We start from the raw sequence: 13,874 nt of genomic DNA on the forward strand, positions 1-13,874 counted from the left end.
AATCTGAAGAGTTTTGGATATTACTTTGTATGAAACTGCCACAGTATTAGGATAAGGATGCCCTGTGTGATCACAGTAAAAAGCTCAACTTTCAGTTCATACATACAGAATGAAAATATCTTTCTATGACAAGAGTTTTTATTTTAACTCTGACTGGAGACCTATGGTCTTCTTTCAATTTACATATATTTAAAGTCTTTTAGTACTATTAACTGTATGTTAACAGGGTAAGTATTCTATTTCAAAAATTATAGAAAGGTAGTTTCCAAGAATCTATGTTTGATGACTTACCTTTTCTTTCTAAGTTCTCTGTTTTTTCTGTCAGCCTTTGCTTCTCTTGTTGCAGCTGGTTTAACAACAGCTCAAGATTCCCTTTTTCATCTGTTTTCCCAAGGAGTTCTTCATTCAGTCTCTCATTGTCCTTATGACATGAGCACAACTCCTGAAGTAACAAGTAGTATAAAAATTAGAAGTGCCAATGCAGAGAGTTGTGGGAAAAAATTAACATTTTGTTCAACTTTTAATATACAACCCGGTTTACTTTTGCTTGCCTGGATGCTTTATGCTTTAACATTTGTAGCAGGCCATCATTGTATTTATACTACCTTTTATGAAATCCAAGTAAGCATCACTTTTTATATGATTTGCAATCAGTAACAAGAAAAAGAAACCAACTACTAGTATAGTGGGATACAAACATGGGAAAAATATTTACTAAAGCAGGAAATAATTTTAATGGCATTTGGTAACAGTGTTGGTGTTACAGTACATTACAATACAGCATCTCAGTCAATACAACTCTGAAGCAAATCAAATGCTATCTGGCACATCTTTCCTATAATCTGCTGTCCTGAAAATTAAGTATTTTCATATTTGCAAGTTCCTTAGATAGACTAAAACAAAATACTGTACTCAGCTAATATACAAGTTGCTATACATCCTAGAAAGAGTCTGGTCTTCAAAGAATTGATAATAGTGATGGTTTTCATCTGGGCCCTATGCTTTGTTTCTGAGTGAGCCAAGTATTGGATAATTTTTCACATCCCAGTTAAGAGACAAAGTTGTTTCTAAACAATGAAAATCCTCTAGGATGTTATAACTAATTTGCAGTGAAAATGGTTATGTCACATGGAAATGATAACTTCAGATAGCAGAAAGAAGGAAATGCACTATAGGAATATAGTCAACCATACTGTCTACAGAGATTTCCTTCAGCTTATTTTTGCAACAATATGATGTAGCTTCTTTAGCTCCTTCATTTATTAATTAGCAATTTTTACATCAGAGGTTCAGGGTACTAAAGAAGTTCCCTTGCTAATTGTTAAACTGATATTTTTTTATAATAAATGAAACAATCACATGGATGACAGCATGATAAAAATGAAAATATTTTTACTTACTGATTTAAGCCTTGTTATTGTTTCTTGTAGCTCCTGTATTTCACTGACTTTTCTTTCAATTTCTTTCTATCAACCAAAATTAACCTATATGTTAAGAGTTACATATTCAAAATGACAAAAATCCCTTTGTTACAAAAAAAAAAAAAAGGAAGCAGACTATTTTGGTAAGAAATTAAGTATAGTTAGTTCATTGTAATAAAGTAGCAAAGCTCCTATGAAGTGAAAGCACAAAAAAAAATTGTGGTGTAAACACCCATGCTCTTTTGGAACACAGTGATTAAATGAATCACTGCATGAGTCCTCATAGAAAAAACCCTCCAAATATATGCTCTGCTGTTGCAAATATGAATGACCCAGCAACAGCTTAAAGTACGTCAGCATTTTATTTCATACTAAGCTAAAAGAAGAAAAAAGACAGATTGCCCCTTAACTAAAATCATCTCAACCTAATACAATAAAGAGACAAAATTGTTGTGGTTAATCCACTTTAAGTGAGAAATTCTGTGTAATGTTAAGAAAACAGGGAAAAAACATCTTTTTAATCTTCCTTTCACAAGCCAGTAAGTCTTTCATTGCAATTAGAAGACACAAAGCCAAGTAAAATGGAGCAGATCCTTCACTCTGTGACACGTTAGTGATTACCTTTGCTTCTCCTATCTCCTTATCTGCAGTCTCAAGCACTATTTCTTTGTGTCTTTCCAGCTGCTGTGCCAAGTGATCTATTTCATTCAGTTCTTGACACAGTTCTTCATTTTTATGGCTTAAATCCACTACCTCACTAGTCACATTTTGTTTAGTGTCCAAGAGATCTTGAATGCGATTTTCAAGTTCTTTGTTTTTTTTCTGAAGATACTCAACCTGAAAGACATTTTTCATTAAAATATTAATATGCATTGTTACACTAAGTAGCAAAGGTTCCTCCCAATCTTCTGAAATATATTATCTCTATATCCGAAATACAAAGGTGATACTCTGTTAAAAATGGCAAGATTTCTATTTTTAGAACTTAATGCTTATCAACCTGAAAAAGAAATACAATGTTATGAGCTCTCTCACAGTCACGAATACTGCTATCTAAAGATAACTATGCATTTCTTGTCAAATAATTGGAACCGAGCCTGAGAAAATAGTCTTGATGGTGCAAAACAGCTTCATGCAGCTCTGGGCTCACTCCCTGTACAATCAATTTGTATTCATCATGACTTACTAATTCAGGATCACTAAGCCCAGCTGTCCTGCTTCCAAGACACAGCTCATTCTGTATTTGTGCAGCACTGAACCTAAGCTAATAAACTCTTCAGTGTGGCTCCCATGCCACTGTACACCATGCACAATCAGCACATAAAATATCTAAGTCACGTGAGAAAAATCTGAGAACTGATGGGACAAATCCAGAGATGGGCTTTCCTTGACTTGTACTCCAGCCCATCCTTAAATTCTCATCTGGAGACCAGTACTGAATGCATGCTAATACACACAGTAAACATAAACTTTACCCTAAGCTTATCCTTTCCTCACAAGTTTGTGTTGGAGTAAAGGTGGGGAACCACCTGAAATCCATGAGGAAGATTCCCCACTCTCTCTTAAGAATATCTACAGGGTTACTCCTTATAATAATTACATATACCATTGTTACTTTCTAAAGCATAAGTGGCACGTATACAATAACTTCCCAACTAAATAAAAGGATTTTCAAACTTGCTGAAAACAGTGTGTCATACAAAAATTTGCTGAATAGTTTCAGATTAACATACTAAGTACAGACGTGAGCTCACTGAATTCTTTACCAAAACCTTTCTGACAGATTTCTAAAACAGGAAATGAAATTTCCTTAGCCAAGAAACACTGCCACTTAAAAAGAAAGGCAAGTTCCATCGATTGATGTTGTATCTATAGCAATTTTTGAAGAGCTAGAAGTTTTGTGGGGTTTTTTTTAGGTTGTTATGTTTTTAGGTTTAACTAAACAACTGTAATAAATGAATTACCTGTAAATTCAAATGCGCAATAAGCTTTTCATTACTTCTGGTTTTTGATTCCAGATAGAGAGCCTCATGAGAACGCCCACCATCCAACGCCAGCATTAAGCGCTCGATTTCTTTGTCTCTTATCTCAACCTTTGAGAGATAAAAAAAAAGGTCTGGTATCCTTATACACCATTAATAGACCCTTCATTTAGATAAACACACACATAATAGTCAGGAAAAAGATATGCAACTGAAAATGAAATTTCTATCTTGTTTTCGTTGTTTTTTCTTTTTTAATTTTCAGTTCCTCTGAAAAATGTAGTATCTTTGAAAGATAAATTAATGACTTGTAAGGAAAAATTGCAACAGTTCCTACTAGATTACAATCTTGAAAAAAACTGAACTATTTTAATTTAAAGTGGAGTTAATGAATGCTACAACTTAACTGAGACTAGCACTTAAAGTTAGGGAAAAAACTTCTAAATAAGCTAACTCAGTGACTATTTCAGTCACTGGAAAAAAGGAATTATTGGAAAAGGAAAACGAAGATGTGAATAAAAAAGGAAGATGACAGTGTCCACCAATCCCTAGATTTTGAAAGACATAACGTATGAACATTTGATGTAATTTCATTACTTAAAGCACGTACATATCTTATCAATCCACTTGCATTAAAACATTGTAAAATCTGTTGTTCATAAATTAACTATCAAAAATTCAAAAAATATAACCAGTCTAAGAAGTTAAAAATTATCCTAAGATATATGTAGATCAAAGGGCTATTTTGGATAACATTTACACACTAAAAAATGCAAATTCTACTTACGACTGTCAAGTTTAGCTCATTTAATGTAATTTCAACAGACAAAATTCAACAGCAAAACCACTGGGCAAATATTTTGTCATTGCTGCTGTCTCCAAAAGCAGAGGAGGGAAACTGCTCAACATAGGCATTTAGAATAATTATATTTCACAAGCCCTACAGTGCACTTTCAAGAAGGTTTTTAATACACCAAGGCCATCACCATGGCTATGGCATCCAAATAATAACAATAATATTAATAATAAAACAACAATACCACTACTACTGATGATATAAACATACCTGTTTGCTATAATTTTTCATTCCACTTTCAGATGTCTCCAGTTTTTCCTGTAGTTCTATTACTTCTGACTGCAGTTCTTGAATTCTGAAATGTAGCGCTGTATTTTTAATGTGAATTTATGGAAGAAATGTATGCACACAATTCAATTGTAGCATTTTCTCTTTGCTCCTGCGCCCAAATATTTCACAGAGAAATAGTTTTGCCCATGCACAATATTAATGCAGAAGCTATTGTTTGAGACACTGTAGCTGGTTGACAGTGTCTGGCTGCCCAGATGCTCTCTTACTTCCTCAACAGGACAGGGGAGAAAAAAAGAAAAAGCTCCTGGGTCAAGATAAAGACAGGGATTTTTGAGAACTACTGTCACCAGTGACAGACTCGAGTGGAGGAAGATTAACTTAACTTATCGATCAAAAGGAGTAGGACAATGAGAATCAAAGCCACACCTACACCTGAGTTAGAAAGCCCTTTGCTCACCGATTATCAGCCACCTGGAGAAGGTCAGCAATGTATGGATCCTCTGGCTGAGGCACAGGGTAGGCACTGACCCGTGACGGGGGCACAAGCTGGTCTATCTGCATGCGCTGACGCCTGAAGGGAATGCTTTTCCTCCTGCCACCTAAAAGCCCAAACCCAGAGGATTATTACTTGGAGTTAAAGCAAGGGAGTCATCTCCTTTAATAGCAAATTAATTTTCCTATTTGTTCTGCTGCTTTTGAATAGGCACGTTTCACCATTTTAATCCTTCTGATAAAACAAGCTGATAAAATTCACACATTCTAGAAACACTGTTCTTGCAGGTTAGTACCAGTTTAGCTGAAGTTTGCTATTAAAATAAAAAAAAACCCACAAAAAGTTTAGTATAAGTTTAGTAAAATTTTCTCCAATGTTTAAGATCCCAAATATTCTACAGTTCAAACTTGTTGAAGCTGATTTCACTTACTAAAACAGCTAAATCAAAATATCACAAAACACACTTGGTTTTTGCATTTAAGAACTATTTTACAACTGAACTAACCTTTTAATTGTTTAGTAATATTTTTCTTCCTTCTACTCTGTGTTCATTTCAGTGAATATCATATTGCACTGCTTATCAAGCAGAGTATGTTATTAGCTTGAATGATAACATATTTAGAAAAAAGCAAAACACAGTATTATTTCCAGACAGAACATTTCCTCTTCATCATATGATTAAATAAGAACATGCAATATTGGATGATGTAGTATAAAAAAAAATCCTAGAAGACTGAGGGACAAGTATGCAGAAAGGTAGACAAAAGCCTAATATGCCATCTTTGAAACAAATGACATGAAGCGCAGAAAGGCATGGGAGAATAAAGAGGAAATTTAATTTTTTCTAGCTATCTATTGACTTTCCTCAAATGGCAAAAATGCATATATAATTCAATGACTTGGAAAAAAAACATAGTTTCAAAATATCACAAAATAATTCTATACTCCTTAGCTTCAAAAAATAATTAAGAAAAAGGAAATTCTGGAGAAAGAAATTAACCTGAAAGTAACATCTAGAACATTTTAAGTTATCAAAAGACCCTTTAAATATTGTAAATCTCCCATACAGAGAATTGGCATACTTGTAGACATATTTTGCATCTTACTATGTTTAGATCTTGGTTCCAAAAATCTGAATTTGTCACTTACACACCAATTAACTGCCAAAAATATGCAAGTGTCAAACAATCTGCCTCTTAATTAGGTGCAGCAATAAAAGAAATAGCTGTTATTAAAATAAAAGAATTCTTTTATCTAGTGAGATTTTAACTTAATAGTCTTCTGCTGAATCTAAGTTTGCATTCAAATTTATCCCTAACACAAGTGATGACCTAATGAAACTTCATACAGAGAAATTACAGAATTCAGAGCCCAAACTTCAAAGGGTAATGCTACTCTACTGGATATTTTACTACAGTAACTTCTCTTACTAGAGGAAAAGATATTACGTCCTGAAAATCCAAAAAAGCCCAGAAAAAAGTTGAAATATCTGTGATTATTTACACTCACCAGGTGTTTGCACCACTGCTTGCAGATTCTTCTCTTGAAGCTGCTGAATTTTTTCAGTCTTGGCTTTGGTCTCTTTTTCCAGCACTTTAATTTTATGCATATACTGGTTATTCAAAAATTTCAAGTCAGATGTTTCATGTTCAACCCTCCTTAAGGAAGCTTTCAAATCTTCAAGGGAGAGAAAAATAATGTTATCTCGCTTATTCACTATTATTTTTCCTAGTAGCACCAAAATAAGCATAAAGAAAATCTTATATTCTTTTTCTATAAATTTTTCAAATTATCAAATACACATACATATGTGCATACTTTTACAAACAAAAACACACAAAAATATATATTTATACATAGTTTACAAATAAACATCCATTGTGGAACAAAGGCACATTTAGAAGCAGTATTTAATTTTAAATTAAAAAGTATCATTTCAAGGTACGAAAGTGTATGATAAGATTTCCAACATTCTCATATCTTATTAAAACAATAATTTGCAGAACTTCCAAAATTTTTTGACTGCAAAAAAAAATGTCTGAGCATGAAGCTTAATTCATTAAAGGCACCAAACTCCATGACCACTCATACTCACTTAAAAGCACAGATAAAAGAATCTGCAGATCAAGGATTTAGCCACAATTTTATTTTGGCATTGAAGGACTAAAAAAAAAAAAAATAATAATAATTTCTATATTACCTTTAACATGACGATCAGACTGCTCTTTCAGTTTTAGTATTTCTAAATGTAGATCATTGTTTTCCCTGGTAAGTCTAGTATTCTCTGTTTTATAAGGTTCCAAAACAGTATCATAATTGCTGCATTCTTTCTCAGTTTTTCCAGAAGATAACTTTGCTCGGCGCAAGCTCTCAGTTGTATGAACTAAGTCACTAGGATAAAGGAACACCAGATGTGTTAGAAATGTTTTCAGCCTTCACACTGCAGCTGCAAATGTTTATTATGACCTGAGAAATAAAACCTTTTCCCCAAAAGGGGGAACCAATGAGTTCAAACAAAGGCAACAAAACATTCATGTCATGTAAGAAAAACTGAAAGATAGGAAGTATCTGTTAAAAAACCAGTAAATAGGAAAGAACAGGACAAACAAAAAAAAAAAGAAAACAAAATAGTTACAAAGCATATCAGGAGTTTATATCTGATAAGTATCAAAGCTAGTGGTGGAGAGAGTAAACCTACATGGTTTACACATGTCTACAGGTAGACATATGAATGAAACTTAATGCTGAAGACAAATTACTCCATATTTGCCTACCTACGGTTCTTCCATGTGTATTACATACTAGAGAGCAACAGAACCAGAATAACTGCATTTGCATGTCTAGTGAAATATAACTGGATTACTATGGAAATTACTATGTTCTTAATATCAAAGCTAAAAATTGGCAGATGTAATAAGAAGGAAATCTGAACATTTCTGGGTTTTCTTCTTTTATGTGTCTTGTAAAATGGCAGAGACAACAAATTTAAAACTCTCTAAATGAGGCCATAAGAAGTGGAGACATGAATGTTTTATTTTAAGTTGCAGAACAGGCAACTGGGATTATTTTTCACACAACCAGTTCTAGGAGTGTGTCCTTTTAAGCACATATCAATAGTAACTATTCTTGGCTCTCATATAAGGTCAGAAAAGTTGAATTTTCCTACGCCATAGATCCTTAAAAGCAATTTTACTGCAATAAATTAAACCTTAAGATGTTTCCATCATTAAGCAAACCCATTTGACTTCATCAGACACCGGAACTTAATGTTACCTCTAAAATAACACTGCTAGAAAATAACCCTCAGATTAAGCCTTCTTCCTGACACATCAAAAATCAAACAATACCTACTATATGATGACTACTTTTTAAATGAATCTTGTTTTGAATACCTGAAAAGCTTTTCCACCAAAGGCAAGCTCTCCACTCCCAGTGCATGGCGATACCCCAGCTGATCCAGACGTTTCCTGAGATTAACGAACCTTCGCTCTGCGCTTGTGCTCATTGTAAAACACCCCCAAAGCTGCTTTGCTCACAGTCAAGAAAAACAGGACACCTGTAAAAGGTTGTTGGTTACAGCATCTGTCTTTTAGAGAAGGAAAAATGTAGAAAAAAAAACCTACTGGAAAAAACCCTTTTTATTCGGCAGGAAATACAGCGCATAAGAATGTTCTCAACATTTAAATCAAAACAAGATCGCTGCAACTGAGAAGTTTTAAACATCTTTAGATATTCCTTTAAAAATAAATATTTGCCTTGGTAGATAGTTTTCTCATTATATTCTGATTTTTTGAATCATGTTCATCATTGTATCTTACACAATACAAACTGAAAGATTACTGTGAAAAACTCATTTTTCTTTCATATATAAATCTTACTTTCAAAGTTTACAAGCCAGTACTTAATGTAAATTATGGCAACCATTTCTAAAATTGCATAAAATATGTAAACTGCTAAAGATTAACTTTCAACATCTATATTCTTTGATAGAAAAGAGGAAAGATAAAATTACTGGTGTACTGTAGTCATAGTGGCATCATTTTCTGGAAAATACAGTTCAAGGATCAGAGAGCTGGGGTTTTTTCAATTGATTAGTTATCTTTTATTACTAAGCTGATCTAAAGGGGACTGGATCAGCATGACTGTGTCTGAATCCAAATGATAATTTTGGTCTTTCCAAGTGCATTTGAACTTTCACATCATTATGTCCTTCTGAATTTAGATAGAGAATGAGAAGACAAATCAAGTACTAAAGCTTATGTTTCTTCATCTGTGAAAACATCTGTTCAATAGTTAAAAATATTTTTGAAAAGTAGTTATTTTTGCAAAACGTCTTCCCTCACATTTCTTCAGAAGTTTCAGTATTAACCTATGGGCTGCAAAGACCTCAGCAGCCAAACTACCAATTCAAGGAGATGTTGTTTGCATCACATATAAAAGGAACTAAATATAGAGATCACCCAAACTATCCTCACAAAAATTCAGATTTTAAAAAAGCATTAAACAAACACATGCAAGTATTTAAAAATAAGAGGAATTATTAATAATAAAGTGAGGGAAAAGTGCATGCTTCTCTCATATCTAATGCCGGAAATTTAAGATTTCATCTCATTTTATTCAAACACTACAAAGAAGTCTAGCAACAGACCTGTGGTTGGCAGGTACTGCTGTGTAGATGAGAATCACCAGTCTTAAAAGCACAGCATCTGTTCTGGGTGCCACCAAAAATACTTGCTTGAAGAGGTTGAGGTTGTTGGGATATGAACTAAGCAATAAGAATGGGATGGCTGAAGGAAGCAGTGGTGCACTTTCTGTCCACGGGTGTACTGAGTGGAAGTCAATGTCCTGAGGTGCAGTAAATGTTCTTCATACTTCTCTGACAGACAAAGATTAAAAGTTCTCCATATTTCTGCATTAAAGTTGAAGATTCTGTATTGAATTCAGGAAAAGTGTGATTGTGTTACTGTGTCTAGATTGAGTCTTAGGAATGCATCTTAGATTACTACAGAAGAAAACTGGTAACTCCTGAGCCCATCTTCTCTTTAAGAAGACTTGTATCAGTTAAAAAGATTAAATTACCTTAAAATAGTTCATCAGATTTGTTTCAAAGCTTGTGTTTTAGAAAGAGCAAAGATTTCTTTTTTACTAATCCAATTGAGAAAGTTTTACAGAAGAAATATCATGAACAAAACCATGTGACAGCTTGTACAGGAAGAGAGTTTTTCTGCAGTAACTGTAAAGAAAAAAAAAGGGACATATGTTAGCACTTCAGTAACTGTGGCTAGGCAGTACATATATAATCTTACCAAATCCCTGCAATGGGCATTTAAGGTATAGTAACCTAAACATACTCCAATACGGGAAGTACCGACAAATTGCTGGTTGAATCACTCTCCTTCCTAAAACTTGAAATTTTTAATTTTACTCATTATTAGCACTGGAATCAATCCAGTAAGGGTATTATCTTATATCCCCTAGAGCCACATCTGATCCACAACAAGCCCAGGAAATGAATAGCTGTAGAATAGGTCCAAAAGGCATCCTGGAATGAATACAAGAATTAGAGTTCTTATTTCAGAGAGCTTAACATAGATATCAAAATCTTCAAAGACAGTAATTGTCATATACCATTTGCTGGAAAGAAATTAGATGTCAGTAATTCCAGACCTCTGCCATTACAGACTACCATAATTTAAATCTTATATCCTAAACTTAGTCTATCACTAGTCTCACCATGACAAGAAAAAGTATCTAGTAACTTCTACATGAGGAAATTTTGTTTATTCTGGCAATATAAAATCGATATATTAAATGCACTGACTCAGTTGAATCCAAGATTTGTCTGACACAAAATCCTTTGTCTCCTGACAGTTGCCACAGCAGCAGTATAAAAACCTAAAAATACGAACAAAATCTTACTCCTACATACATTTTCTTCATATAAGCCTATAATGCAGAGCCCTCAAGGGCTTAAAGTTGGACTGAAATAATTATTATAGTACCTGATAGACCTTTCTCTGAGCTGCCATAGAGATACTTGGCTGTAGCCTTCTCTACTCATATTGATTCCTAACTTACCATTTGCCTTTTTGATTGCTCTGAAACACTGATAAGATAGATTCACAGTGAGATGCGTCACTGAGTGGTTGCTATCACTTCAGAGACCACAGACCAGTGTATCACTTGGCCTTTACTAACACTACTCCTTAACTCTGGCATCATTATTCAGTCCAGTGAAATTCTTCTGACACCCTTGAACTGCACTTTACAGGTCCACGTAATGAGCAAATTTTGTCCCCTGCTGCTTAACCTGCTCTTTCACACTGATCAGTGTCTGTCATGGCTTAACCCCAGCTTGCAACCAAGCACCTCACAGCTGGCTTGCTCACTCCCCCCACTCCCACAGGGATGGAGAGGAGAATCAGGGGAAAAAAAAGGCAAAACTTGTGGATTGACATAAGAACAGTTTAATACTCAAAATGAAGTAGAAGAGCGAGAGAGAGATTGATAAAACCAAAGAGATGCACAATGCAATTGCTCACCACGTGATGACTGAAGCCCAGCCTGTCCCCAAACCACAGTCTGTCCTGCTCTGGGTAATTCCCCCAGTTTATGTACTGGGCACGAAGTTCTAGGGTGTGGAATACCCCTTTGGCCAGCTCAGATCATCTGTCCTGGCTATGTTCCCTCACGGCTTTCCGTGCATCTCCTCGCTGGCACTGAGAAGTCCTCTGCTGAGAGCAAGCACTACTTAGCAACAACCAAAACACCAGAGTATTATCAACATTATTCTCATGCTGAATCCAAAACAAAACATTGCACTGGCTACTAGGCAGGAAACGAACTTTATCCTAGCTGAAACCAGGGCACTTGGTCTTTGTTGGCTCTAAAGCACGGATTAGAGGCATTCACAGTGACACATCTTTCTGAGCAGTTACTGCCATGTTAGAGACCACACCATGTATCATTTTGCCTTTACTAACACTATTCTTTAATTCCTACTTTATTACTCAGTCCAGTGAAACCCTTCTGCAATCCTTGGGATTGCACTTAACATTTCTATAAAATGAGCAAATTTTGTCCCTTGCTGTTTAACGCATTCTTTCAGATCATCAGTCAGTCTTAAAGAGCAGATAATCTTCTGCACATTCACTCTGTAAGGTGGTACTTTCTACTCTCTCTTTTAACCACTAGCTTCTTTTCTCCATTTCTGACCAGAATCCGCTTCCTTAAAAGCATTTGGTAAAGAATCTTCTCAAAAAGCTTTTTAGAAATCCAAGTTTTCATCGTTATTTGCACCAAGTCAATTCAATCCAGACTATGCTTTTCTTTAAAGAACCTTAAGAGCTTTGTGATTCACAACAGAGTCCTGATGAAAGACATGTCACACTCCTACTAGATGTCTGTAAGTTTACAAAGAACTGGAAAGCACTTTTAACAGCTTTGGTATTTCCCATGAGATAGGCTACATTAGCTGCATAAATAGTTCACATCATTTATCATCTAAATATTTCTTGCAATTTACCACGGGTGTGAAAAAAATCAAATTTCCATTTTTGATGAAAAATAGAAAAGAGAAAAATGAACAGTAATTTAAATCAGCCATTTCCTGAACAGGATTGATTAACATCTCTTAGTTGCGTGCTGAAGAGTATTCAGAGCCAACAGCCTCATTTTTTGTCCTCCCTTTGCTCATGAAGACTGCTGAAGGTGACAACATTGACATGCTTCATTTTATGACACGTCTGGATGAGTGTGGGCAGACTTTTGAAGATATAAATATTTATGTAATAGATATATGCAGCACCTAAGAACTGTTCCATACTGTTTTAAGTCACCAGTGTCTAAAACTGAACCTTGATGTGAAAGATGGGCAATAGAGGAACATTATATCCAGCTCCACTGGGCTTTAGGTAGAGAATGAATCGGCATAAAATTGTGTGAAAGAAGCAATGTTTATACATATTAAATTAGCAGATTAAAGTCCTCTTTCTATTTGGAGAACAATGCAGCAAAATTGATGGTGAGTACAGGTTAAGAACTGTTTCAGATGCAATACTTGTGTTATCAATAAGAATATGTAATAATAAAAAAGCAAAGCAAAAGTGGATCTTGGAAGAATTAATACAATCATTAAACCATGTGGATGACAAAACTACATTGCTAACAGCTGAACACGAAGAAATTACTATAGACAAACATATATGCTATGAAATATTTTTTTTAATAGAATCCCTAACATTAACACCAAAGACAATTGTGAACTGCAGCTTCAGTCTCAGTTTTGGGAAATACCAAAATACGTTTTTCATTCAACAGAACTTACATGTTAGAGGTAATTTTGATGCTGCAACATCACGTTCAAGGTACGCCCAAAGAGCCAGCACTTGATTTAGGAAAGTCTGCTTCCAAGCGGATTTTTGCCGGGAGCTCATTTCTGACTAAGATATTCATACAACACGTCTGCTGTGAAGTCTCAGCACTTTGCCAGTGGAGAGACAACACTTGCTCTTGAAGAAACAGATTTCTTCGCTAAAGTGTCATGAGATGGTTAGTCTTAGAAAGCAGCTCTGGAGATCATCCAGCCAAGGCAGAGTCCCCTGGAGCAATGACAGGAACTCGTCCAGGAGGGTTTGGAATGTCTCCAGAGAGGAAGACCCCACGACCTCCGTGGGCAGCCTGCCACCATATCTTCTAAGTTCCCACTACAGCACAAGAAAACTCTTTCGATTACGAGCCTGCTCATCACCCGTCTCCCTAAAATGGAAGCTTTGCAGATCTTAGAGCAACCCCGATCTGTACTTACAGACGGGCGGTCGGTCCCTTTCCAAGCGGCTTTACGCCACTTTTCCCCCACACTTACCACTAAAATCCGGCGCCGGGGGCCGGGC

General features: G+C 35.2%; 1 protein-coding gene across 2 annotated transcripts in view; it reads right to left on the minus strand.

The window, feature by feature from the left end:
• The window catches only part of CEP135 (centrosomal protein 135), a 28,478-nt gene extending 19,883 nt beyond the window's left edge, over positions 1-8,595 (minus strand). The window contains exons 1-9 of one of the 2 annotated variants that reach the window (XM_066316966.1): positions 8,376-8,595; positions 7,184-7,374; positions 6,493-6,660; positions 4,948-5,089; positions 4,470-4,554; positions 3,386-3,514; positions 2,043-2,258; positions 1,401-1,466; positions 292-442 (exon numbers count right to left, since the gene is read on the minus strand). In XM_066316966.1, coding sequence (XP_066173063.1) covers positions 292-442; positions 1,401-1,466; positions 2,043-2,258; positions 3,386-3,514; positions 4,470-4,554; positions 4,948-5,089; positions 6,493-6,660; positions 7,184-7,374; positions 8,376-8,488 — 1,261 coding nt within the window. In that variant the 5' untranslated portion in view covers positions 8,489-8,595. The remainder of the gene's footprint in view (positions 1-291; positions 443-1,400; positions 1,467-2,042; positions 2,259-3,385; positions 3,515-4,469; positions 4,555-4,947; positions 5,090-6,492; positions 6,661-7,183; positions 7,375-8,375) is intronic. The other variant, XM_066316967.1, reaches the window with a different exon arrangement.
• Positions 8,596-13,874: the final 5,279 nt, after the last annotated feature.

This window comes from Sylvia atricapilla, chromosome 4 (assembly GCF_009819655.1).
Source record: "Sylvia atricapilla isolate bSylAtr1 chromosome 4, bSylAtr1.pri, whole genome shotgun sequence".
NCBI classification, from domain to species: Eukaryota; Metazoa; Chordata; class Aves; order Passeriformes; family Sylviidae; genus Sylvia; species Sylvia atricapilla.